General features: G+C 35.7%; 1 protein-coding gene across 1 annotated transcript; it reads left to right on the forward strand.

Annotated features, from left to right (window-relative positions):
• Window positions 1–795: 795 nt before the first annotated feature.
• FAM133B (family with sequence similarity 133 member B) lies at window positions 796–24,928 on the forward strand. Its single transcript, XM_033088362.1, has 11 exons — window positions 796–924; window positions 7,280–7,377; window positions 9,148–9,226; window positions 9,873–9,947; window positions 10,088–10,120; window positions 10,551–10,613; window positions 11,290–11,382; window positions 13,011–13,061; window positions 17,825–17,914; window positions 20,132–20,179; window positions 23,325–24,928. Exons 1-11 carry the CDS (start codon window positions 901–903, stop codon window positions 23,409–23,411), a joined length of 741 nt encoding a protein of 246 aa, XP_032944253.1. The 5' UTR covers window positions 796–900; the 3' UTR covers window positions 23,412–24,928.
• Window positions 24,929–26,112: the final 1,184 nt, after the last annotated feature.

Raw genomic sequence — 26,112 nt, forward strand, 5'->3', positions numbered from 1 at the left:
AGAAAAGATTCAAATTAATTTTCAATTACTTTCTAATGACACTGTGCTGAGATGGGCCCAGAAGGACCTCGCTTTACCCAGGTCTATAAATAATAAATATAACTCCTTCTCTGAAGCCCCATCACCTCCCTTGAAGTTTTAGTAGTGTACTGACAATATTATGACATGACACGCAGTCAGGATGGCCCTGTGCATGTTTATCTTCCCTACTAGGTTATAATCAGACCCATGAAGGTACTGTGTCTTCATTATCTTTGTGTCCTTCCCCAGAGCCAGCTTCCAGTCACCTAGTGATTACACATAGATGTTCAGAAATTAGCGTGAAATGAATGTCCACCGGTAACGCCACTTCTCAATTCTCCTTCACTTCTCCGGTGATGGATGAATGGAATTCAACTTAAAGAGTGATTTCATTGGCAACATCTGACCGTACTGTCTTCTCCCTCACCACCTAAACGTCTCTGAGGGACCACATCTGTCCTGGTCATCACTTTATCCCCAGTACTTATACACAGTAAGCGTTGGAATAATCTTTGTATTCCCTAGAATGAGTATTTCAGCTCATCAGAAATGGAAAGGAGCAAAACAATCCACGGCCAAACAGAGGTGAGCTGCCTTGGTGAGGCTGCTGTACAGAACAGCAGTGCCCGCCTGGCCCTGAGTGGGTGGTAAAGACCTGGAATCGCTCAGCGGACTTCTAGCAACCGCGAGTAATCGCCGGCGCCGGCCTCTCCTCCGCGGCGGTAGGTGGCGCTGTGGCCAGAAGCGGCCGCCTGCTCCGCGTGGCGCCGCTCTCAGAGAGGCGTGGGGGAGTCGACAGAAGGACCTGTGTGGGCCCGTTTCGGCCGCTCCACTGGCCTGGTCTCCCTCGGTACCAGATTGTGCGCTCAGTCCAGCACCATGGGGAAGCGGGACAATCGGGTGGTGAGTACCCGGGGGGGAAGACAGTGGGGCGATGCGGGGCCGGGCGGCAGGCGAGCGGGTAATCGCCGGCGGGCTTGAGGGTCAGCGGCGGCGCTTGGACCTCGAGCCGGGAGACCCAGCTCCCCCCACCCCACCCCCGCCGGCTGCAGACGCGCATGCGCCCCGTACGCCGTTGGCGCCTTCGGGGTCCCCCCGCTCTCCCCTCCCTCTTTCCTCTCTGGCTTGTGCTCTTCTTTCGTCTGCCTCCCCCACCCCCGCCGCACCCTTTGGCGGTGCCGCCTGGCTCCCTTCCCTCGGGTCGTCGGGCCAGCTGTGCCCTTTTTCTTCAGAGCAACAAGGGCTTAGGGAGACCTGTCCCCTCCCATATGTTAGCCCAAAGTCTGAGGCCCATGGGGGCGCCGGGATTCGCTCCCTCCTTGGGGTCTCGCACTCCAGCTCTGCGCCCCTCTCGTGCGCACCCAAGTGGGATGGACGCACGGAGGCCTGGGACGCGGCCCTGCCCCCGGGGGCCTGCGGCGCTCCCAGTTCTAACGTAGGCGTGCTTCCGTTTGGAAACCGGGATCGAAGCATTTGGCTTCGTGTCCCCAGCGACCAGCACTGCCTGGCACCTAGTAGGTCCTATGAACCAATGAATGGCGTGGAAATAGTTTTACTTTGGAGTCAGGCGCAGACTGGAACGGCAGTGTTAGTCCCTCGGGAATTGGGTGACCTAGGACAATGTTTTTCTTCTCTAGCCTCAGTTCTTCATCTGTGATAGATCAGTGTTATCCTCAACCTAGTTGAGACCGCAAAAGGCAAGATGGCCAGGCGAATGCTTGGTATGAAAGTTATTAGACTAGTACAGGAGATAAAAGATACATAAACAATAGAGTAAGAAATGGTATCTGGTAGAGATTAGAGGTTCCGGGAGCATTAAAAAAAGAAGGTGGAGATGGAAGAAGATGGGAGGAAGGCATTCTAGATGACTACCACCGGTAGGTTGGTTTGGAAAACCCAGGTTATGCATCAGATTGGATGGGTGGAAAACAAAAGGGATTAGCAATCAAGTTAGGTGGCAGCCTTACAGTTCCTGGGCTTGTCTGTGAGGGAGTTTTAACCAAAGAGCAGCAAAATGAAAAAAATGCAATTAAAGCTAATGTACTAAATTGAACTAGCTTTTTCAATGATTGTTTACTTCGCTGCTTTTTTTGGGGGGGTTGCTTTACTTTTGTGAAATGATGACATTTCCCATCCTCAGAATCTTGGTTGTAATTTTATGTAGCCTTCATAAATCAAGTCTAGGAACCATGCTGGTGAACCTTAATTACAAGGTTGCGGAATGTTCTTTGCTGCTGCTTCCTTGGCTGTAGGTCACAGTTTGTTGTGATGTCCAGATTCTCACCGAGTTGAAATGGCATTCTGCTAGTGCATCCTGAGGCTGGAAGTGTCCAGTGTTTTGGTTCTTTAATGTGATTGGGCCTTGAATGTTTGTAAGTCACCAGACCTTGGGTGCTGTCTCATACAGAAGCCTAAGATGTTTTGGTTTTTTTACTGGGAAAAAGTGTTGGTTTATACCATTTTAAAGCATTTGAAAAACTTTCCAAATGAGCTTCATTTACTCCAGAGCATTTTGATAATAACTCGGCTGTGCTTATTACCTGGTACGCTGTCTTGGCAGTGTTCTGCTGACATTTTGTTTGCACTTCAAAAGTTGTGGGAGTGAAAACATGAAATTAAGAGGTAGAAGACACAGATTGTCAAATTCAGTCTCCTCATGGCCTGGAGGAGATGGAACTGTTTAAACTGGGACCAAAACTTGGGTCATCTGATACTTACTCAGTACATCATAACTTTTGATTTTAGATAACAAAACGACTGTTTGCCTCTGAGCACAATGGCATTGTTTTCTTATTACGTTGATGATAAAATTATAGTTTTAAAGATGACAGAATTGCTTTTTTTAAAACCATTAAATTTCAGGTTTTTAAAAAACACTGTTTTGGAGCAGTTTTAGGTTCACAACAAAATTGTGTGGAAACTACAGAGTTCCCATATACTCCCTTCCCCCACCTGTACACAGCCTTGCCCGCTGTCAACATCATGCACCAGAGTGGTGCATTGTTAAAATTGGTGAACCAGCATTGACATTTTTACTGGAAATCCATAGTTTATGTTAGGGTTCACTTCGGTATTGAACATTCTTGACCAGGTGTTGTGTGTTTTTTTAATTGAACATGTTAATTCTCAAGATTTGTAAAGGGCCCTTAAATTCATGATCGGCACTCTTTGACCCATTGTTTTCCAGAAGTTTCTTTCATGTTATTTTGTTGCTTTCTGCCCTCTAAACAGATGTATCCTCTAGCTACAAATAGGTAATCAAAGTAAGAAATGAAGTTCTGCACATTTTGTCCTTAACAGTTTTACATTGTTCTTTCCAACCTGCCCACTTACATATCCTTTGAGCTAAATTTGCCGTCCTGAGTTTCAAAAAAAAAAAGATAGGTTGGTACATACTTTGGGAAACCAGTTTCACAATAGACAGTAAGACATAAAAGTGTTAATGTACTTTTTAAGATAAATGCTAAAAAAAAAATTCAAGACTACAAAAACGTGGTAAATGTGCTATGATTTTTTTTTAATTAGAATGAAAAATTACCGTTGCACTATTTGTGAATTTTTGCTTGAAGACAATTCAGCTCTCCTAATTGGAGTGGCATTATTATGGTTGAATATTTGTCATTTTGCTTACCACTAATATTATGATAATGTTTGTATGTGGTTTGTTTTTATTTTACTTTTAAAAAGATAATGAGGTTTTTTGTGGTGTTTTTTAATTGTCATCAAGTCTATGAAATATTGAAAGTAGACATTTCCCTTTACGTTTTGGTGCATATGCATCTAGGTTTTTAAAATTTTTATAGCTGTTAATATGGTATCTTATTTTTTGGCAGCTTGCTTTTGCTTTTCACTCAAGAAATCTTGGACATCTTTCGAGATCAGTAATTACAGACCTACCTCAATCTTTTTAATGGTTACGTAGTATTTTATTTGGGAAGTATACTTTAATGTACTTAATGAATCTCATTTTGCTGGCTATTTGGATATTTTCATTCTCCCCTGTGTAAGTAATTTAATTCTGAACATCCTCCTATGTATTTGCATTCTTTGGAAATTAGCAGTTTTTTATTTCTTTGGAAATAAACAGTTTCTACAACTTTAAGCTTAAAATATTTTACCATTAGGTACTGCTAAAATTATGACATGATACCAAAGAAATAAGGTGATAGGTATTAAATTCTGTTTTAAAAATGATGAACTTAGATTATACATTGTACTTGTTTCTGTTTAGGATTGTCAGTGTCATTATCTAGGTCACCACCCCCTCTGTTTTTTAGTCTTCTTTGGTTGTCATATTTCTACACGAACTTGTTGAAATTGTCAGCAAAGGCAGTTGAGTGAAATACATGGGGGCGTAACAGTTGATATCAAAAATATTATATACCACTGTCTTTAATGTTGCGTTTGCTGTCCACATCTAGCCTTTTCTTGTAACATCTGTGACTTTGGGAGCTCAGGCATTCATTCCTGCCTGTAAGAAAATTATGTTAAAGTTTAACTTTTTCATCCCAAGTAATTAGTCAGTGTTCAATTGAATGGAAATAGTTCTCAGTATGTGTTGTTCATAGTGGTTTCATATTTACTCTGCCAGAGAAATCTGAAAATATATAACTAATATTTGTTATGAAGGTGGAAAATGTTGGTCATTTTACAGATTTTGTTAAGTAGAATGCAACAAATGCATTGTCTCCCTTCACTTCTTTTGGAATGTTAAATATTAGGTGTGAGGCCTTAAAATCAACCTTGAAAATAGTCATTTTCAACCAAAATTCTTTTTATTTAAAAATAGAAGAGTTTTGGGGCGGCCAGTTAGGTTAGCTCAGTTGGTTAGAGTGCAGTGCTCTTAACAAGAAATCTTACACCTCAATAACAAAAACTCAAACAACTCAATTCAAAAATGCTCTTTCATCAATGCCCATGTAACTCCCTTGTTGAAAAAGGTTTGCCTCAGGGGCAGCCGGTTAGCTCAGTGGATTAGAGCGCAGTGCTCATAACACCAAGGTCGCCATAACACCAAGGTTGCCGGTTTGATCCCCACATGGGCCAGTGTGAGCTGCGCCCTCCACAACTAGATTGAAACAACTACTTGACTTGGAGCTGACGGGTCCTGGAAAAACACACTTAAAATAAATTAAAAGTTTTTTAAAAAATAGAGTTTTGGGACCGGCCCGGTGGCTCAGGCGGTTAGAGCTCCATGCTCCTAACTCCGACAGCTGCCGGTTCGATTCCCACATGGACCAGTGGGCTCTCAACCACAAGGTTGCCAGTTCAATTCCTCAAGCCCCGCAAGGGATGGTGGGCTGCGCCCCCTGCAACTAGAAACAGCAACTGGACCTGGAGCTGAGCACATAAGACTGAAAGGACAACAACTTGAAGCTGAATGGCACCCTCCACAACTAAGATTGAAAGGACAACAACTTGACTTGGAAAACAGGCCTGGAAGTACACACTGTTCCCCAATAAAGTCCTGTTCCCCTTCCCCAATAAAATCTTTAAAAAAAAAAAAAAATAGAGTTTTTATAAATGTTTGTTGACTTGAATTAAATTTGGAAAACTGAATATAAGGATCAAGAGGTTGAGACTGAATTAAAGACAGATTTTATGTCTGTAGCAAATTGAATTTTAATAAAACATCTATTTGATAAACACTGTAATTAACAACCCTGTTTTATTTTGTCTCTATGTTTTTGAAAAAGTGTCGAAAAATATGCCCTGCAATAGTAAATGCAGAACATAATTTAAATTTTTGGTAGATTTTTATATTGTGCTAAAATACATAACATGAGGTTCACCGTTTTAACCATTTTTAGGTGTATAGCTCAGGGGCATTAAGTACATTCATAGTGTTGTGCAACTGTCACCACTGTCCGTTTCCAGAACTTTTTCATCATCCCAAACAAAAAGCTCTACCAATTAAACAATAACTCTTAATTGCCCCTTCCCCCGCAGCCCCTGGTAACCTGTTTACTTCCTGTCTCTATGAATTTGCTTCTTCTAACTACCTCACATAAGTGGAATCATATACTATTTGTCCTTTTTTGTCTGGCTTATTTCACTTAGCATGTTTCAAAGGTTTATCCATGTTGTAGTGTGTAGCAATGTCATTCCTTTTTAAAGCTGAAAAATATATTATTGTGTGTATACACCACATTTTGTTTATCCATTCTTCAGTAGATGGACATTTGGGTTGTTTCTGCCTTTAGGCTACTGTGAGTAATGCTGCTGGTATACAAGTACCTGTTTGAGTCCCTGCCATCAATCCCATTTAGAGGTGGAATTGCTGGATCATATAGTAATTCTATGTTTAACCATCTGAGGACCCACCAAACGTTTCCACAACAGCTGCACCATTTTATGTTCCCACCAGCAGTTTGTAAGGGTTCCGTTTTCTCCACATCCTTGATAACGCTTGTTATTTTCTGTGTTTTTGATGATAGCCATCCTAATGAGTGTGAGATGGCATCTCACTGTAGTTTGGATTTGCATTTCCCTAAAGACTAGTTATGTCCAGCGAACATCTTTTCATGTGTTTGTTGGACATTTGTATATCTTCTTTGGAGAAATGTCTTTGTGCATTTTTTAGTTTAGTTATTTGAGTTTTTTGTTATTGATGTGTAAGATTTCTTTACACATTTTTTCTGGATATTAATCCTTTATCAAATAGATACGTGATTTGCAAATATTTCCTCCCATTCTGTGGATTGTTTTTCACTCTTGACAGTGCCCATTGACGCACATTTTTAATTTTGATGAAGTCCTGTTTATCTGTATTTTTCTTTTGTTGCCTGTGCATAATGTAATTTTTGATTTTAACAGTTTGTGAATAAAATTGCCATCAGTATGGCACAGTACTTCCTAAGAAAGAAGATATAATAGAGTAAAGCAATGAGTTTAGAGTTAGATCATCTTTACTTTCTTTAGAACTGAGTTTCATTTGCTGATGAGCAGTGTTAACCACGCAGGGTTATTGGGCTTAAGGACAAAGCATTAGAAAGCCATTTTACAGCAAAAAAGAGATATTATTTTCATCAAATCTCTGGTAAAAACACATTTTTATGAAATACCAATATTATTCATCTCCCAAACTTTTGAGGCTTGATAGAGCGTTAAATTTATTTTTTGTAATGAAAAGTTGGTTAGCCAGATAGTTCATGCTTAGGTGGACATAGTATGCATTTATTAAAAAATGACTTGATGAGTGAGTTTTTGCATTTTTAATGGTTATTTTAATGGAGTAAATTTTTGTTCTTTCCTCCAGGCCTATATGAACCCAATAGCAATGGCCAGATCAAGGGGTCCAATCCAGTCTTCAGGGCCAACGATCCAAGATTATCTGAATCGACCAAGGCCTACCTGGTATTTGTGAGATAATTTACCTGTTTAAAAAGTTTTCATAAACTTTTTAAAGGTTACTCTTACAACTTTTATGATTGCCAAGCAATTGCCAGATACATGATTTTTGAGATACGTGCTTTCTTTTGAACATGTGAAACACATGCATGAGTATAAAGCAGACATTTGAAAACCCACCACCCAAAATAGTTAAAGCACTACCAGATAACCTTTTCATACCAATCTCTTCTCTATCCCCTGAAAAAAGACCTTAACTTTACAGTGTTCTAATCTATTTAAAATCGTGGGTTTGATTAATCTCATCCTTCATTGAGATGAATTAGGTGTTAGGAAGGATAATGTTAGGTGTCGGCTCTAGTTTTATTTGCTGGCTTTTCAATGAGTTAGAATTTCCCATTGTAAAATTTTTACTTTAAAATTTGTTGGTTTTTGCCCTCATGGAGTGGCTCTGATCTTTTTAAATAAAGCTCAGAGCCTTCTTATTTTTTAGTATGTCTTATTATTAAATATATTCCTGAGATAGCATATGACAAGCTTCAGAGTTGTTAGTTTCAGAGTCCTTCTAAGTGCCTCCGAAAGCTGTGCAATGAGAAAGCTGGCTTGCGTATAACTGGGAATCTTTCCTTTGACTTAAAAAGAAGTAAGGCGTGTCCACCTCCTTACAGTCTTCATGAGTGCTGTTGTTAACTATTGCCAGAAAGTAATTATCCCAAAACAAAGTACAGTTTGTCTTTAAAATAGGGGAGAAGGAATGAACTTTAAAGGGGACGTGCTCAGGCAAGTATATTACATGTGTGTCACAGGTCCCCAAGATGACCCTCAGGTTGAGTAATTGGCTAGAAGGACTCACAGGTAGTTGTAGTCGTGGGTAAGAGTTATTACAGTGGAAGGACCCAGCCACAGTCATCAAAGGGACAAGGCGCGTGGGGTGAAGTCCGAGGGAGGAGTCTGGGCACTGGTTCCTGTGCAGTCACACAGGACGAGTTTAACTCCCTTAGTGTGAGTTATGATGCCACCTGTGAGATGTTGCCAACCAGGGGAGTTCATAGAGTCTGTGTTTCCGGGGATTTTTGCGGGGACTGGTCAGCCTCTGCCTACTAGGTGCTAAAATTCCAGACTCCCAGAAGGAATGCAGGTGTTCAGCCTAAATTATAGTGTTTGTACAACCAGCTGAGCATGGTGAGCCACTCATGTCAGAGAACAGGAAGGATTCTCCCAAAATCCAAGTTCACAGACACTAGCCAGGGCCAGGCTTGTAAGCAGTCAGGTATGCTGTGTTACCTCTTTTCTGCACATGTGTAAGATACATGAGAAGACAAGTGATTTAATAATAGAATACACTCAATCAGGCAGATAGACTTGAGCTCAACCTAACACAGGAACTGCTAGAGCTTTGTGACCTGAGGCAGATTTCTTACCTTACCCAAACTTCAGCTTTTATCTGTAAAAGAATACTTCCTTTTCTCACAGGATTGTTGTGAGGATGAAAGGAAAATGTATTTAGAAGTGCCTGTAGTATGTGAGAGCTCAAATGTTTCGTGTATTAGTCTTTATAACCCATGTTTAGAAAAGGAGTAGTGTTATCTTATAGGCTTTATTGTACTAATTGGTTTAAAAGGATGTGAACACAGAAATTTGAAATGTATCAACACTGGAAAGGAGGTTTACTAGTCTAGCAAGAAAAATTTGTTTATGAAATTTTGTTGTGTTGTTTGTAAGTATCCATCTCTAATTTGAATTGCTTGAAAACATTTTTACATTCTATTTTTTAAGGGAAGAAGTGAAAGAACAACTAGAAAAGAAAAAGAAAGGCTCCAAGGCATTGGCTGAATTTGAAGAAAAAATGAATGAGGTTTGTAAATAGTACCTTTTAAAAAAAATAGACTAATCTCTTTTGTTATAATAGGAAGAATGAAATAATTTTTTAATAAACTAAGGGTTTGGGTATAGCTCTTTAGGTGAAGAGGGCTCTGTATTTTCTGAGTGTTCTTGTTATATCGAATGCAGGTATGTATGTAAATATATGATTTAAAAAAATAGAAAAAAACCATCTTATAGTAGTTTAAATCATCTTAAAGTTTTCTGAATATTAGGTTCTTCCACTTCCCTCCCCTATTCCTATCCCCCATCTTACCCTGGGATGTCCATGGTTATATTTGCTTATTTGAATTACAGACATGTATGTAGAAATTCAGCCACAGTCTGGATTAGTTCAGCTTTCACTGTTGGAAAAAGAATCTAACCATCTCTGTTAGAAAGAAAAAAGTCCTCAGCTTCAGTAATAATACCTAGTCTCAATGTACAGTGGAAAACTCCCACCCCTTAATATCCTCTTTGAAAAGAACTCATTGGGATATAGGGTAGAAAATTCTGGCACCTGGAGTATGTTTTGTAATTAGAGGCTGGGGTGGGTAAGAGGTAATAGAGGATGGAGGAAAGGAAACAGTGGCTATCTTATGTATTAGGTATATTAGAAGGCGTTTATAACCTTTTTGCAGAACTGGAAGAAAGAACTAGAAAGACACCGAGAGAAATTATTAAGTGGAAGTGAGAGCTCATCCAAAAAAAGACAGGTAATACCATTTTTACTTTATTGCTGGCCTTAATCTCATAGTTGGGTTTTCATAATAATGCTGTGTACTACTGTTAATAGATACAGTTGAAAACGAACAGCAACTTATTTAGATTTGTACTTTTATTTGTTTGCTTTTAGAGAAAGAAAAAAGAAAAGAAGAAATCTGGTAGGGTGAGCAAAAGTTTTCCATTTTTCTAAATGTTACAATTAAGAGTCTACCAAAAAAGTAAGAATAATCTATATAACTTGTATGCTAACTCGAGATGAGTCAAAGAGCCTAGAAGTCCTTTGGTAGTTATGGGTGGTTTTGTTTTATTTCTGGTATAAAAGACAGGTGCCAACCTCATTATAACCCAGTAATTCCTTTTTTGCTATTAAAGAGGGAAAATATACCATTGCTATATCTGTTGTTACTTTGTTGAGCCTTTTGTTTTCTTTTTTGGTGAGGAAATGTGACATTTGACGTTTTAATATTTAAGTCTTATGAATATGGCATGTGTTTCTCAGACACTAGATCAATTTCGTTAAATATTTGAGAGACTTTATAAAAGAAAAAAATTCCTGCATCTCACAAGCTTTAATTGTTTTGTGCTTGGTCAAGTATTCATCTTCTTCTTCATCAAGCTCTGATTCTTCCAGCAGTTCTTCAGATTCTGAAGATGAGGTAAGGTTTGCCTGTGACTGATTCATGAAGTATCTGTAATTTCCTTAATGACAAAGGAAACACATTATGAATTACCAGTTAAAAATGTTTACTTCAGGTTTTGATTACTTATCCATAACTGAGAGCGCTGATACAAATAAATAACTAGATATTTAAATATTAGTATATAGTTTTTAGATTTCTGAATTTGTCTTGTTTAAAATTATCAGAAGAGCTGTGACCAAAGATTGAAGTTCTCCATAAGATACAGTAGTCACTCACTAGTGCTATGTTTTCCTGAGGAGATATATAAGATCAATGAATGGTGATATGGGAAAGTAAATAAATGTCTCCCAAGTTTTTTAAAAATAAAAAAAACCAAAAGAAAATGGATTTGAAAAATCTAAAATTGCTGTTTGACTAGATGCTAAGGATTATGTGTGACTCAAATCCCTTGACGTTTTTATGTTTTTGTTTTTGTTTGGTTTTTTTTGGTGCCAAAACCCAGAAACAAATGACTTTTTTTATAAAATAGAAAAATGATGTGTTACCTTTTAAATATTAATTGTTAAGTGACATATTTGCAAGCTGGTCCTTTCATTAACTTCTGTTCATTAATAAGTGTTTGATATTAATAAAGTGCATCAATTATATTTTTAAAACAGAAAGCAAATGTTTCCAAAAATGTTTTATATAGGATAAGAAACAAGGAAAAAGAAAAAAGAAAAAGAAGAACCGTTCCCATAAATCTTCTGAAAGCTCCATGTCAGACACTGAATCAGACAGTAAGGTAAAATTATTTAAATTAGCAACATTTTGGGTAACAAACACATGTAATGACGTTTTTCTTTAGCTTTTCCTATCTTAAATTGCTCTCAATTTAGAAATGAGATGCTGTTTTTTATACTTTGGTATTCTGTGTCAGTTAATATCTTACATATGACATTTAATTGTTCTCTAAATACTTTCACATGTATGTCTCCACGTCTCAGTATTTCCATGACAGCTTTATGATAAACATGGCAGGCATTATTTTTCCCATTTTCATAAAGAAGTCATAGTTCAAAGAAAAAACATCTTGCTTAAATTTATACAGACAGTATTAGAATTGGAAGTTAAATCTTGATCTTCTACTCTCTGGCCCAGTGTTCTTTGTTCTGTACCTGAATCTGTTCTGTACTATCCAGAATTGTCAGACACAGTTTGCTCTCAAACAGTGGTCATAAAAAATACATGCAGGTTACAATAAATATGTAGGTTCCTGGGCCTCATTTTCAGAGTCTGATTTAGTAAGTCTGATTAGGCTCAGAAGTCTACTTTTTTTTTTTCTCCCCCCAGAACAAAGCACAGGGAAGTTTCTTAAGCTTTTTTTTTTTTTTTTTTTTTTTTTAATTGGGGAACAGTGTGTTTCTCCATAGCCCATCAGCTCCAAGTCGTTGTCCTTCTGTCTAGTTGTGGAGGGTGCAGCTCAGCTCCAAGTCCAGTCGTCATTTTCAATCTTTAGTTGCAGGGAGCGCAGCCCACCATCCCATGCGGGAATTGAAACGGCAACCTTGTTGTTGAGAGCTCACACTCTAAGCAGCTGAGCCATCCGGACGCCGAAAAGTCTACATTTTTAACAGATGTCCTCTGTGATTCTTATTCAGGGATGTCCATGGACCACAATTTGACAAACACCGTCCTGGGGTCCCAGGAGAACAAAGTAACTCTCTGGTTTTGTGGCAGGTAGCTGCTCCCTTAGTGAGATTTCTTCTGACAAAATGCCTGGCATCTAGAAAGTAGTCAGTAAATTTTGGTCTTTTTTCTTTGTCTTTTAAAACAGAAGAGCCAGTCTAATGATAGCTAACATTTATTGAATGCATACCACGTAGTCACATTTCTAAGCACTTAACATGTTAACTCAGTTCTCAACAACCCTATGAAGTAGTTATTTGTTATGTTATCCCACTTCATGGATAAGGCTCGGGGGTGGGAGGTTAATCATTAGAACTGAGGGATTCAAAAGCAGAAATTTTTGCCTCCTCTCCTTGTAGGGAGGGTATGGAAATCAGATTGATAGATGTCTGAGCACAGTGAATTAGAACTCTAGTGCATATGACCACCGCAGACAATGTGGGCAAGGGCATTAAGTCTTTTTTTTTAAAATAGACCATGTGGTCATTACCGACAATACCTGTCATTTTAGGTGACATAGATTTATATACAGACAGAGAGATGAAGAAGCCTTGTTTCCATACAAGCATGTATATACACAACATACATTTCTCCTATATTTTTAACATAAAATTCTGGTAGTGACAAACTTTTTCCAGTCATAGAGCAAATCGCCTTTTTGGTATTTTTGTCTTTATACTGTAATGCTGTATCTTTTACATTTAAAATTTATATGTGTATATATATATATATTTGTTTCTTTAGGATAGCTTAAAAAAGAAAAAGAAGTCAAAGGATGCAACTGAGAGAGAAAAGGTAATTATAATTTTACATTGCCTTAAGGTAGTCTGTCACACAATGTTTCAGTTACTTCAAGAAGTAAACAATAATGTGTTCCCCTTTTTAAAGTAAAAGATTTATTTATTTTGCATTTAGAGTATTTTGTGTTGATTTAAGAAAATTATTTGTTGGATTCGTTATTGAAGGTAAAAGATCATAAGTATTCCTGCAGAGAGTTTGAATTTGTATAGAATAATGGATTATCTCACATTAAAAATTCAGAATAATGGAGATTAAACACTTCCTTTGTTTCCTCAAGTCACTTATAGGAGGTCCTATAAATTAAAGAACTTAGACACTGTTTCAAATTGAGTGTATGAGAGATAAGTTTTGAAAAAGAATTTTTTTCTACCCTAAGTAGATATTTTATCTTCACTTGTGACTTAACTATAATTAATGCTAAGTTTGTCACTACCCACGTTTCTGATTTACATGTTAAAGTCTTATTCTGATTATTAAAAATAAAATCTAAAGAAAGCAGTTACTAATGAAAGAAAACTGCAGACCTGTGTCACTATATTTTACTCAGTCTTTTTATATCATTTTTTAAAAATTGAGGTGAAATTCACATAATATACATTTAACCATCTTAAAATTACAATTTGGTGGTATTTAGTGCATGTATAATGTTGTATAACCACCACCTTGCTCTAGTTTTAAAATTTTTTCATCACTCACTTAAAAAACAACCCATATCTGTTAAGCAGTCAGTTCCCATTCTCCCTTCCTCCCATCCCCAGGTAAGCTCTAATTTGCTTTCTATCTCTGGATTTGCATATTCTGGATATATCATATAAAAGCAGTCATGTAATATGTCACCTTTTGTTTCTGGTTTCTTTTCACATAGTGTAATGCTTTTGAGGTTTATCCAAGTGGTAGCATATGTGTTAGTACTTTGTTCCTTTTTATAGATGAGTAACATTTCATTAAATGTATATACCACAACTTCGTTACCCATTCATCTGTTGATGGACATTTGAGTTGTTTCTACCTTTTGGCTAAGATGAATAATGCTGCTGTAAACAAGTTTCTGAGTGGACATACGTTTTCATTTCTCTTGGGTATATACCTAGGAGTGATTTTCATATCAATTTTCAAATGTAGGTTCATTAAGATACTGAAACCATCATCACCAAATTGGATTAATTCCAAGAATTCAAAGATAAGAAATTTATTAATATAATTTGTCATCTTAACCAGTTAAGTGAAACTATAGGATTCTTTTAATAGTTGCCAAAAGGGTGTGATGAAATTCAACATTAATTCCTCATTCTCAAAACCATTATAAATCAGAATAAATGGTTACTTTCATGTTTTTTAAAAAAAATGTGTGTGTCATATGTGGGATATAAAACAAAAAGCAACAAACAAAGTCATAGATACAGACCATAGAATGATGGTTACCAGAAAGGAAAGGGTTTGAGGGAGGACAAAGTAAGTAAAGGGGGTCAAATATATGGGGATGGAAGGAGACTTTGGATGATGAAGTATACAGATGTTGTATTATAAAGTTGTACACCTGAAATTTATATAGTGTTATTGAGCTGTGTTGTCCCAATAAATTTAATTTAAAAAATGTATGTATGAAACTAAAACCTGATAATATGAAACGGGAAATACTAAAATAACTGCATTGTGATTTTGAAGTACTTCAAAATAATACAAGGTACATAGTAATATACCCATACATAATAAATAATATAGTAAATACCCATACACATACTGGCTAGAATTAACAAATGATTTACATTTTGTCATGTTTGCTTCAGGTCTTGTTTTATTTAAAAGAAAAGTACCAGACACGTTCTCCTTCCTTAGAAACAGCTATTTCTGAAATTAGTGTGCATCCTTCCATTCATGTTTATATACTCTGGTTACAGATGTTCATAAATAGTTTAGGGTATTTTATATTTTCAAAATGGTATTGCTGTGTTTCCTTCTGAAACTTGCTTTTTTCACTCACAGTTTAGGGTATTTTATATTTTCAAAATGGTATTGCTGTGTTTCCTTCTGAAACTTGCTTTTTTCACTCAACATTGCTGTTGACATTTATCCTCGTTGACTCTCAAGTTTGTTTCTTTTGCTTATAGTATTCCATTATATTAATTCACCACAATTTATTTCTCCATCTCCTGTTTGTGGACATCTAGATAGTTTTCGTTTTTTTAGTAATACAAACAGTGCTGCAGTGGCTATTTCTTACCCATTTTTCCTTTTCCACAAGTTATTGTTAATTTTCTGAGATACACCTGGGACTATAATTTCTGGGTCCTAGGACATACATACATTTAACTTATATACATTTTGCTCACCGAAGTTCTTATTAATTTTCATTCCTGCTAGTAGTGTATACCCTATTTCACATACGTACTTGTCAACACTGAGAGGCTTCCTTTTTGCCAATTTAATGTGTGTAGATGGTTGAGCCTCTTCATTTGCTTATTAGCCATTCAGATTTCATTTTCTGTGAATTGCCTGTTCATAGTCTACCCATTTTTCTGTTGGATTGTTTTTTGATCTTTCTGATTCATAAGGCTTATATATTTTGGATACTAATCTTTCATACACATGATTAACATGTTTGCTCTATGGCTTCTCTTACTTTTGTTTAGGGTGTTATAATCATATATAAGGGAAAGGTGGTTATTTTAAGTCAAAATACACTCATTTTGTTTTTAGCCCCATTTTTATTTTAAATTGTTGTGCAAGTGCGGTACAATACCCAATTAGAAAATATAATGGAAGAAAATGTCCCATTTATAATAATAACAAAGAATATATAGGGAAATTTTTAAAAAGTAGGTAGGACTTATTTGAAGAAAACTATAAATCTCTTCAGAGATACATATAAAGATTTAATAAATGTTACTGGCTGTGGCTTGCTCTACTAAATGTTAAAACATTTTTTAAATGCTTTGATTAAAACAATGTGGTATAATACAAGACTAGAAAAAAACAATGAAACAGTATGGAGTCCAGGTAAAAATTTTTCAAGTATTTGTGAAATTTAATATGTGAATGATAGAGGTGGCTTGAGACAAAATGACTAACTATTTGGAAAACATAAAGCTGGACATTCATTAAAGCCAAATAGATTGTAAATAAGTAAAAATTTTTAAAGTACGAAAATTACTAGAGAAAGACAAGGGTGAATATAATATTGGGTGGGGAAGGACTATGCCTCAAAACTCAGAAACTTGTGACCACATAATTCTAATTCTGAATGGCAAAAAGTGATCACAAAAAATAAGTCGTAACAAAATTTAATTACAAGGAACAGAAGAAATACTAGGAATATATACCTCAAAAATTTAGTGATCTTCAGTATTAAAAAAAAATACCTCTCATACACAGAAAAATTGGTAAATGTTTAGTAATTCTAAAAATACAAACTGTATTCCAAATAATCTGAGATTAATATGATTTATAAAAGAACCTGATAAAGAGGCTTTTTGGTAAAGTGTGATTCATAAAAAGTGAAATAAAAAATGACTGTGGGTTGGTGAAGAGTAAGAATATCATTTGGGTAAAGGCTACTTTAGTCTTGACTTAGTCATTATTATTACTAGATAAAAAAGATTTTGTACTCACATACCCTTCATTCTATTTCAACTTTGTTTTTATTAGCAAAGAACCCATATGCCTGCCCTCCAGAAGGTGATGGGTTAAGTAAATTGTAGCATACACTTTCAGTTATTGTCAAAGGTTTCCATAAATGATGATGTAGTTGGCATGGCAATATACTATTGGGTAAGAAGAGTGGGTTCCAAACAGCGAGTATTTATGTAAAATTGTAAATATACACAGAGAGATGTTTCAAAAAGTCTTAATGCTGTTTATTCCCTGCTAATGGGATTTGTGGGGTTTTTTATTTGTTTGTTTGTTTTACAATACGCATTTATATCTACCAAAATAAGCTGCTGGTAGAAAGAAAATTAAATTACCTATCACTTAACATATAGATCATCACTGTTAGTTTATTTTCTAGTACATGATTTTTTTGGTTTATATCTTTAAAATTGGGTTCATGCTTTATAAAGTTTTGTCACTTTTTCTGTGTAAGATTAGGTGGTGAGCATTTTTTCATTGTGTGGTTTTGTTGTTTTTGTTATTATGAACTACTGCCAACATACAGAAAAAATATATGGAAAATAATAAAATGACAACTTAGCATATCCCCTGTGAAGCTTTAAGAAATCCTAACACTTTGCCAAACTTGCTTTAGATGTGTTTGAAACTTTATTTCTTAAAATACATATTTAGTCCCTCCTGTCTCAGTCTTTCTTCAGTTATGCGTTTCCTCATCATTAAAAATACTTAGAGATGAAGTTTTTTTAACATGAATTTAACACTTAATACATTAAAGGAATTACTGCATAGAGATCCTTTTAGATCATCACAAGTAATAACCCATTGATTTTCCTCTCTGTAGCACTAGGCCTTGATCCAACATTGGGCAGAAACAAAAATTCCGTTATGTATAAAGAAAAGAAGGATATTGCATCTAAATGGATGTGTAGTTACTTCTTTTCAGGTTTTTGAATACAAGCATTACTTAATTGGAATTAAAGAAATTGGTGACTGAATCTTGGTAAATGTCACCAATTTTAGACATTTCTAAATAAAAATGGATAATTATTATGATATTTGGGAGAATTGTTAATAGAACTTAGAAACAGTTTGCATGGCATAGTAATAATATCTTTTTGAATCAGAATACATGTATTTATTTTTCATAGGACATTAAAGGACTCGGCAAAAAGAGAAAGATGTATCCTGAAGATAAACCTATATCATCTGAGTCATCAGAATCAGATTATATTGAGGAGGTAAGTATATGATCAAATACATTTTCTTCACTTTAAAATGTTTAGTTATTTGATTTAATAAATATGAATTAATGGAAATACTTCGTAAGTATTTGATTTATTTATTTTTTTATGATGTACTATGGGGGAAAAGGAAGTTATTTCATTTCAGAATGAGTTTTGCATTTTTCTAGAAGATAATTATATCGCTATTCTGATAACATTATTTTCAAATAGCTTTCCAATCTGAGATATATTTACTCTTATAATATTTTTTTATTATACTATGATTTTGATTACAGGAAAGATGCTGTATAATGTATAACGTACTGAAACACCACATTTCCTTGTTTTTGTTGGGAATTACTATTGAGGGAGTAGAAAAGTGATTCTGTGGAGCAGAAATACTGGAATGATCTCAGTTTTCTTCTCTATAAAATGAAGGAGTAGAATTAGGTAGTCTGTACAGTCCTTCTCAGCTCTGATAACCCTATCTTAGCTTTTGTATTCTATTGGAATTAGAGTCCATTTTTAGTTAATTTTAGGTCTGTAAGTTATCATCTTTAAAATATTTCTCTTTGATTTGGTATCCTTGTTTGTAAAATAGGGCCTATTGCCCCCATTTTCTAGCAATATTTTGTAATGCTCCCTGAAGTGAAATTTGTAACTAATATATACATAGAATCAACACAACTTTATCTTAATATTCCCTAACAGAAATAGAAGAAATACAAGGAAATAATAATATATAATTGTATTATATTTCAAAACATAAATGCTGGAGTGTGATAACTCCAGAAGACATAAAAATCTTAAGACGTAATAAATTCAGGCTGTAGCAGGAGCATTACATATGCTCTTGAAAAACCATACAATAGCATTGTCATCAATGACATTTTCCAAAATGGTGGACAATTCTCAGTAAAGCTCTGAGTGAAACAGTCTTTCCTCTATTTATATGATATTTGCACTTCTGGGATATTCTGTGTATCTTCAAACCCTGTACAAAATACTTTGTATTCATATTACAATAAATTTAGTTTCTATATTATGAACAGATTCATTACCTGAGTGTCTAACCAGCTGTTCAAAAGTCATGTGAATGCTGTCCTGGACATTGCATGACAGCATCCCTTGTCTTGGCCTGGTTAAATATGGATTTAATTATTCTTACTTAAAAGGACGTTAATCAGTTGGTTTATACTGAGTACACTATATGTATAGCTCTTTATTGAACACAACAGAGTTAGAGAAATACCTACTTTATTCCAGGCATTTCCCCTTGAGGTAAAATATTGTTTCATTTTACAGATAATGAAACTGAGAGTAACAAATAGCAGAGGTAGGACTCAAAGCTTGGTAGTACGTTTTATTTCAGAGCTCATGTGTCTTACCCACTATGCTTCAGTACTTTTTTTAGGTGCTGAAAGGGAATATAAGATAAGCCCTCTAGAGATTTAAAATCGTAATTTCCTTCCCTTTAAATGTTTTTTATTGAATCCTCATTGTGCTATCACAGGGGTTGAGGTAAAACAAGGCATTTAAAATGTCATTTGATTGTCAAAATGTTTTTTACATATAAATTTTAAAGATGCAACACAGGTCTGACAATTAAGTTCGCGAACTTGTTGCAACGATGTTGGCTAACCTTTTTTGATATCTGAGGGATTGTTCATTATGAATTTGTACCAGCTGGACAAACAGTTAACCAAGTTTACTATTTGGAAGTGCTGAAAAGGCTGCGTGAAAAAGTTAGACGACCTGAACTTTTTGCCAACAATTCATGGCTCTTGCATCATGACAATGCACCAGCTCACACTGTCTGTGAGGGAATTTTTAGCCAGTGAACAAAAAACTGTATTGGAACACTCTCCCTACTCACCTAATCTGGCACCCGGTAACTTTTTTCTTTACTTGAAAATAAAGGAAATATTGAAAGGAAGACATTTTGATGACATTCAGGACATCAAGGGTAATACGACGACAGCTCTGATGGCCATTCCAGAAAAAGAGTTCCAAAATTGCTTTGAAGGGTGGCTTAGGTGCTGGCGTCAGTGCATGGCTTCCCAAGGGGGCACTTCGAAGGTGACCGTAGTGATATTCGGCAGTGAGGTATGTAGCACTTTTTCTAGGATTGGTTCGCGAACTTAATTGTCAGGCCTCCTATATAAGGGAATGTAACTTGAATACAAGTTACATATTTGTCTTCTGTTCTCCACAAAAATTTAAATTTTTCAGGTACGAGCAAAAAAGAAGAAAAGCAGTGAAGATCGAGAAAAAGCAACAGCAAGTATCACTTCTGTTTTTATATGACAACAGTATAGCTGTTTTTATTTAATATAAAATGAGTCATGGTTAAAGCATGATTGCATTTACTGGGACCAAATAAATATTTATTGGGAAGGGTGTGGTGTTCAGCAGCCTCTCTTACTGTGTTGGAGAAAGTTAAATTGACCTCAGAAAATGGAAGAATGCCCTGGTAGCAAACGTGCCCTGTTTCCATTTAAGTATTTTACTTTTAGAAATGTAAGCTCGAACTTTTGATTTTCTAAAGATGTACTATGAAATACGATATTAAAATATGGTGATTCCCTCCCTCTCTCTTCGATAGTAGTTCCTTCCACATCAACCCAACCTCGTGACAGCAGAAAAAGCCTCTCTGAGCACAGGCTGCAATGAATAATAAGCAGGAATGTGGCAACATAAATGATTCACTAATAAAAATGATTCTTTTGGTCATTTCTAAAGTCAGCTTTGCTATAATTCTATGCGGATTGAGAAGTAGAAAAGGAGAAAGAAGGAAGAGAATAAGGAAAATGGGAGTGGTATCCAAATGAGAAGCAGACCAACCTAGAGAAAGTAATTAGCCAATTATCAAAGAGTTATGTGGACCATATCAGCAAAGTAACCTAGCACTCAGTATAAGTATGGGCCATGGCCTGTGAAGGCATTTTCTTAGGGAGAAGTAAAATAAAAATGAGAACAGCATCATTTGTAGAGTTGAGGGTAACTGTCCCTTCCCATAATTTCCCGAGTTCTTAAAATGAGGGTCCTTCTCTAATAAGAATGTTCACTTAGTAATGTATGATTCAGAATTAACATTCTATATGCCTTCAAGATCCAGGTGACATTTAAAAGATTTTTTTTTTTCTGAATGGAAAAATAATCTGGGTGAAGACTGTTTTGGTCTTTGGTTCAGATTAATTAATTAAGATATAAAATTAACTAATTTTGGATAGTTGTAATTTGTATTCACTTACTTCACTGTTTCATGCATTCAGCTAGCATGTATTTATTAAGCTCTCTGTGTAGGTACTGTTCTCGGTCTTGGCAGAGCTGTTAAAATGGGGTACCAGTAGGGAAGAGGATGATATGTGAGAGAGGGACTTCAAGGAGGGAAAGCCTCTCTGAGGAAGTAAAATTAATCTGAACTCTGATTTACAAGAAAGAGCCAACCAGGAGAAGATCAAAGGAAGAATATCCTAGGCAGAGAAGAGCTAAGGACCTGTGGTAGGAATGAGCTTGATATGTTTGAGGAATGAAAAGGGGTAAGCTTGGCTTATACCTAGCAGATAAAGAGGACTATAGCATAGAGTGAAGTTGGGAAGTACGCAGAGGCCATAACAGGTAGCAAAGTGTTTGGGTTTTAATCAGAATGTTACGGGAAGCTGTTTTGAGGGATTTGAGCAAAGAGGTGACCTCAATCAATTTTAGATTTTTAAAATGTTTGGCAGAGGAACTGAATGGACAGTGGTGAGGAAGGATGTTTGTCTGCCAGTAGTAGTAACGGAGAGGGACCAGCACAAAGAATTGGAGATACGTTCTGGACTTACTGTGTTTCCCCGAAAATAAGACCTAGTTGGACCATCAGCTCTAATGCGTCTTTTGGAGCAAAAATTAATATAAGACCCGGTATTATATTACATTATATTGTATTATACCCGGTATTATATTAATTTTTGCTCCAAAAGACGCATTAGAGCTGATGGTCCAGCAGGTCTTATTTTTGGGGAAACATGGTAGGTGCTAGGACTTGGTTGGTGCTTTGGATGTGAAGAGTGGAGTTAAAGCAAAGTGTAGAATCAAAGTTGGCTTAGATTCTTTGACTAAAATAAAATAACATATTTACTAAGATGGCTAAGAAGATTTGGAGAGAAAATTAAGCATTTTTATGGTAATTTTAGATATGCCTGCTAGATATCCAGGTAGAGCCGGCAATGAGGCGCTTAACAGTCTTGATTCAGAGTATAGGACTGGGTGTAAAGACTTAGTATGTAAATGGCATTTAAATGCATGTGACTGGGACAGTGTGTGGGAAAGAAGCGCTGACACGTTGAGCAAAAGGAAGAAGAACCAGCAACGGAAATGAAGAGGTCTTTGTGATAGAAGAAAAGCAGCTGAGTGAGGTATCATGGAAGCCAAAAAGAAAAGTATTTTAAGAAGAGAGTGGTCAACTGTCCTTTTATGAAAAAATAACATATCCAAAGCTTATTTTTAAAAGCCCAAAAACAAGATTTTGGACTCTCTGTCCCTGTATACTTGGGCTTATAATGAAAAGAAGGATGAAAGTTAGCTTAGAGCCACAGTGGAGTAGAGGCCTTCGGGAGAGAAGGGGGCATTGTGGAAAGTTCTAATAGATAACGGCAATGGATAGGAAGCTGCTTTTACAACAGTTCTGTGTCTTTTCTTGCTTTTTATTTTTTTCTGAATATCAACAACTAGTCTATCATTTGATACCACCTTTCCAAGTATCTAAAGTTCTGCCTTCTCTTCTACATGTGAAACAGTCATGAGAGTAAGAATTCAGCATAATTTTAGCTCCCTTTATCCAGTGACAATTTGACTACTTTTACTAGGCTTCAGTGGCATTTTCCTCTAAAAGTCAAACATCTGTTTTACTAAGCTACATAAGACTTTTCAACTATACATTAGTATTTTTTACTAGTTGTTAATTTAATGAAGTAGAGCTCCCAGTCTAAGCAGTACATAATATCTGTGTTCCTGTTTACTTAAATATAGCAGGTTTCATATATCTGTTCTCTGAAAACTGTCATTTTCCAGAAACAGTTGTTTTGCTGTGCTGTGAGGATTCCTTTGCAATAACTACAGTTACCTTTAGAAATTAAGTAGACGAAATACAGCAGTTGATACCATGATTTAATTGAATTTATTTTCTACAGGAAATATTATTAGAAGCTACATTAATGTGCTAATGACTGAGTTTTTCCTTATCTTTTTGAAAATTGACAAGCACTCTCTTAGTTCTCGTGTAATACTGATTATTAAGACTTTTCAGGAAATGTTTTGAGTAGCTTACTGAGTTGTGGGGATTGTTTGAAATAACTGCAGGAGCTCAGAAGTACCATGATAAAGTTGTTTTTAATTTGCATATTTTCATGTAGAAATGCCTAACATAGAACTGTCTTTCCAGGAAAAAACAAGAAAGAAAAAGAAGCATAAGAAACACAGTAAGAAAAAGAAAAAGAAGACTGCTAGTTCAAGTCCTAGCTCATCGTAACATTAAGAAAAATCAGGATTCTCTTATAAAGAAAGTGCAATGTCTGAGGAGATTTCAACTGTGAAAATTATGGCATATTTACTAAAATGCATGAATTTTCTTGTTTTTAGAATTATTCCTGGACTATTCAGTAGCCATTCAGATGCCGCTGTGTGAAAGGGCCATAATAGTTGCCTGCTGCTTGAATATCTGTCTTTTTCTCTTCCATTGCTTAATAACTCTGGGAGATAATACACTGCAGTCGTACTAGTGGTTCATATTTGGGAATAAAGTTAATATTTTTGACTAGAAGTAATGTAATGATAAATCGTCAGATATTGAATATGGATACATCATTAAGATATCATCAGAAATGACTAGATGACTAGTTAACATTTTTGAAGTAGGGATTACATTGATATTTGAAAATCCTTACTCTGTAGATAAGTGTATTTTAATTTTTTTTCCCTTGTATACTTACCTGGGGAAGGAGCTTTTAGGGTTGGGGGGCTGGTTTGCTATTTCTTTAGCTAGCAGAATAGCGTGCCTTTTATCCTCACACATCCTGTTTTTGCAGACACAGTAGCCATGCTTCACAGGGAGGTAAGAGCTGGGTACAGCAGTCTTGCCTTTTATTGAGCTTAGTGACATCCTTTTGGACCCTGTCGGATGCTGCCTTGAGTAAACCAGAGGTATAGCCTCTGCAGCAGGAGAAAGCCCCAGAAGCTCTGGGATTTACCTCCACTACAATAATACTGAATGATTTTTAGCATTAGAATGTGTTAAAACATTTGAATTAATTTTGACTACACTTTGGCTTTGGAGAGGAGTCATTTCAAATAGACACTGGTACTTTTTTGAACTTGATAGCTGAAGATTCTTAAAATGCATGTTTTATACTGTTAAGTTGTAACCAGTCAAGAAAATTTTATGTAACCAGTAATAGTTATTTTTTTGTATGAATTTTGTTTAGGCTGTAATGTTTAGCTTTTGTTAATGTTTTATTCTTGCTATCTTAAATTCCTTACTGCATTTAATGGCATTCTTGCCAAGATAACCTTAGCATGTGAAAAGCAGGTTTTTGCCTTTTTGTTTTTTTGTTTTGTTTTGTTTTGTTTTGGAACAGCTTCATATTGAAGCTGCAACTTATTTACCATAAACAAGTTCAGAGGCAGGCCTGGTATGTTGTGTCTTGTTACATAAAGCTGTTGCCAGAATCTTAGTAAATATAACGTTTTAAAAGTTTGTCTTTGTATATCATAACAAATTATGACAAGTTAAACTTAAATAAGAATTACATTATTGCGCTTTCTGTCATTTTACTAAGATTTTGTGCCTCATATCTCCTGCTGAATTGTTTACTAGTAATGTTATAAGGAATTGATAAATCATTTTCACTTTACATTTTTATATAATCAGGTAACATGACATATAATTTGATGTACAATTTTGCCTGTTACAGAGGGTGTGCTAATTATAGTGATATATGCACAAAACATTTTGGCATGACAAGAGGCTGAATAAATACCTATTTTACTAAAAATGTTCCCTTTGAGTCACAAGAAAAGTTACAAAGATTAAGAAATACTACTAGGTATTAAGTGGTAGGTGGATAAGACCTGTCCTCAAGCTTTTAGCTGTAAAAATAACACTTTTCTTGGTAAGTTTCCTTAAAGTTTGTGCTTAAAGCTTCATATTCTTTCCTAATAAAAGATGTCTACGCGTATATACTTTTGAGTACACAGCAAGTTTGAGGGACATTTTGTATTCAAAAGGAAGTTTCTCAGAATTGGTGTTCATGAAAAGGCTAAAAGGTAAGTTTATCAGATATTTATTGATCAGTTTTGCTATGAACTTAAAAGGTGTACCTTTGCAGACTGGTCCAGTCTGTGATGATGATGTCCCACTGGGGGCAGCTAACTGTTCGCTTTATCAGACGGGGGGAAATGTGATTTGGCAAAAAAATGTATTCTTTCCAGACTGTGTTGACTTTTTCATTGTCCCTCTGATGGTTAGCCTTAATAGTCTTCTAATAAGACATGAGAAGAAAATTTGGGTGATATTATGTGCAATCTTTTACTTGCTCTCTCCACCAAACCACCCATTTTCTTGAATAATTTTACATAATTTTATAAACACAGGGCATGTTATTTGGATAATTATACCAAAGTAATTGCAATAAAATGGAAGAGTGTCTGGATAAAAAAAGGTTGAATTCATACCAGTGCTACCTCTTTCTGGTTGTTTTGGATTCATTTGATTGCCCTTAGTATATTTAGGTGTTTTAAATACCGTGAGTGTCCTGAATATATTTTATCCAGAATATGGATTCATATTTTTTGACTCAAGATAGGCTAAAAGCCTATTGCCTAATTTTCTTTCATTTCATGGAGAACAGTAGACTAACCTCAGAGAAACAGAACAGTCATTCTTCAGACTTAAGTGAAAGGTTTCACACTTTTTAAAAATTAGTAGTTTTCAGCTTTAGATCTATGAACACTCAATTTAAGAAAGTTTTGGGAAAGCTTTTTTCCCCCCAGTTGTATTTGCCTTATTTTAAGATTTGTTTTTATGTTTTATTAAAAATTTAGTAAGAATACACTGTCTTAAATTCTGAATATCATGTTAGTACATTTGTTTATTTTCTTACTGATGTGAAAACCAGCAGACATAGACCAGAAGCTATTTGTTCTCTGTACTTGGATTTGACAATAGACAAGAG

The sequence above is a fragment of the Rhinolophus ferrumequinum genome, chromosome 20 (genome assembly GCF_004115265.2).
Source record: "Rhinolophus ferrumequinum isolate MPI-CBG mRhiFer1 chromosome 20, mRhiFer1_v1.p, whole genome shotgun sequence".
NCBI lineage: Eukaryota > Metazoa > Chordata > Mammalia > Chiroptera > Rhinolophidae > Rhinolophus > Rhinolophus ferrumequinum.

What these genes read in the sequence shown, in the direction of transcription:
- FAM133B (XM_033088362.1), top strand. Translation starts at nt 901, where the DNA reads ATGGGGAAGCGGGACAATCGGGTG. An exon ending in GCTCATCCAAAAAAAGACAG is followed by an intron (nt 9,948 to 10,087) that starts GTAATACCATTT and finishes GTTTGCTTTTAG; the next exon opens with AGAAAGAAAAAAGAAAAGAA. An exon ending in AATCAGATTATATTGAGGAG is followed by an intron (nt 17,915 to 20,131) that starts GTAAGTATATGA and finishes TAAATTTTTCAG; the next exon opens with GTACGAGCAAAAAAGAAGAA.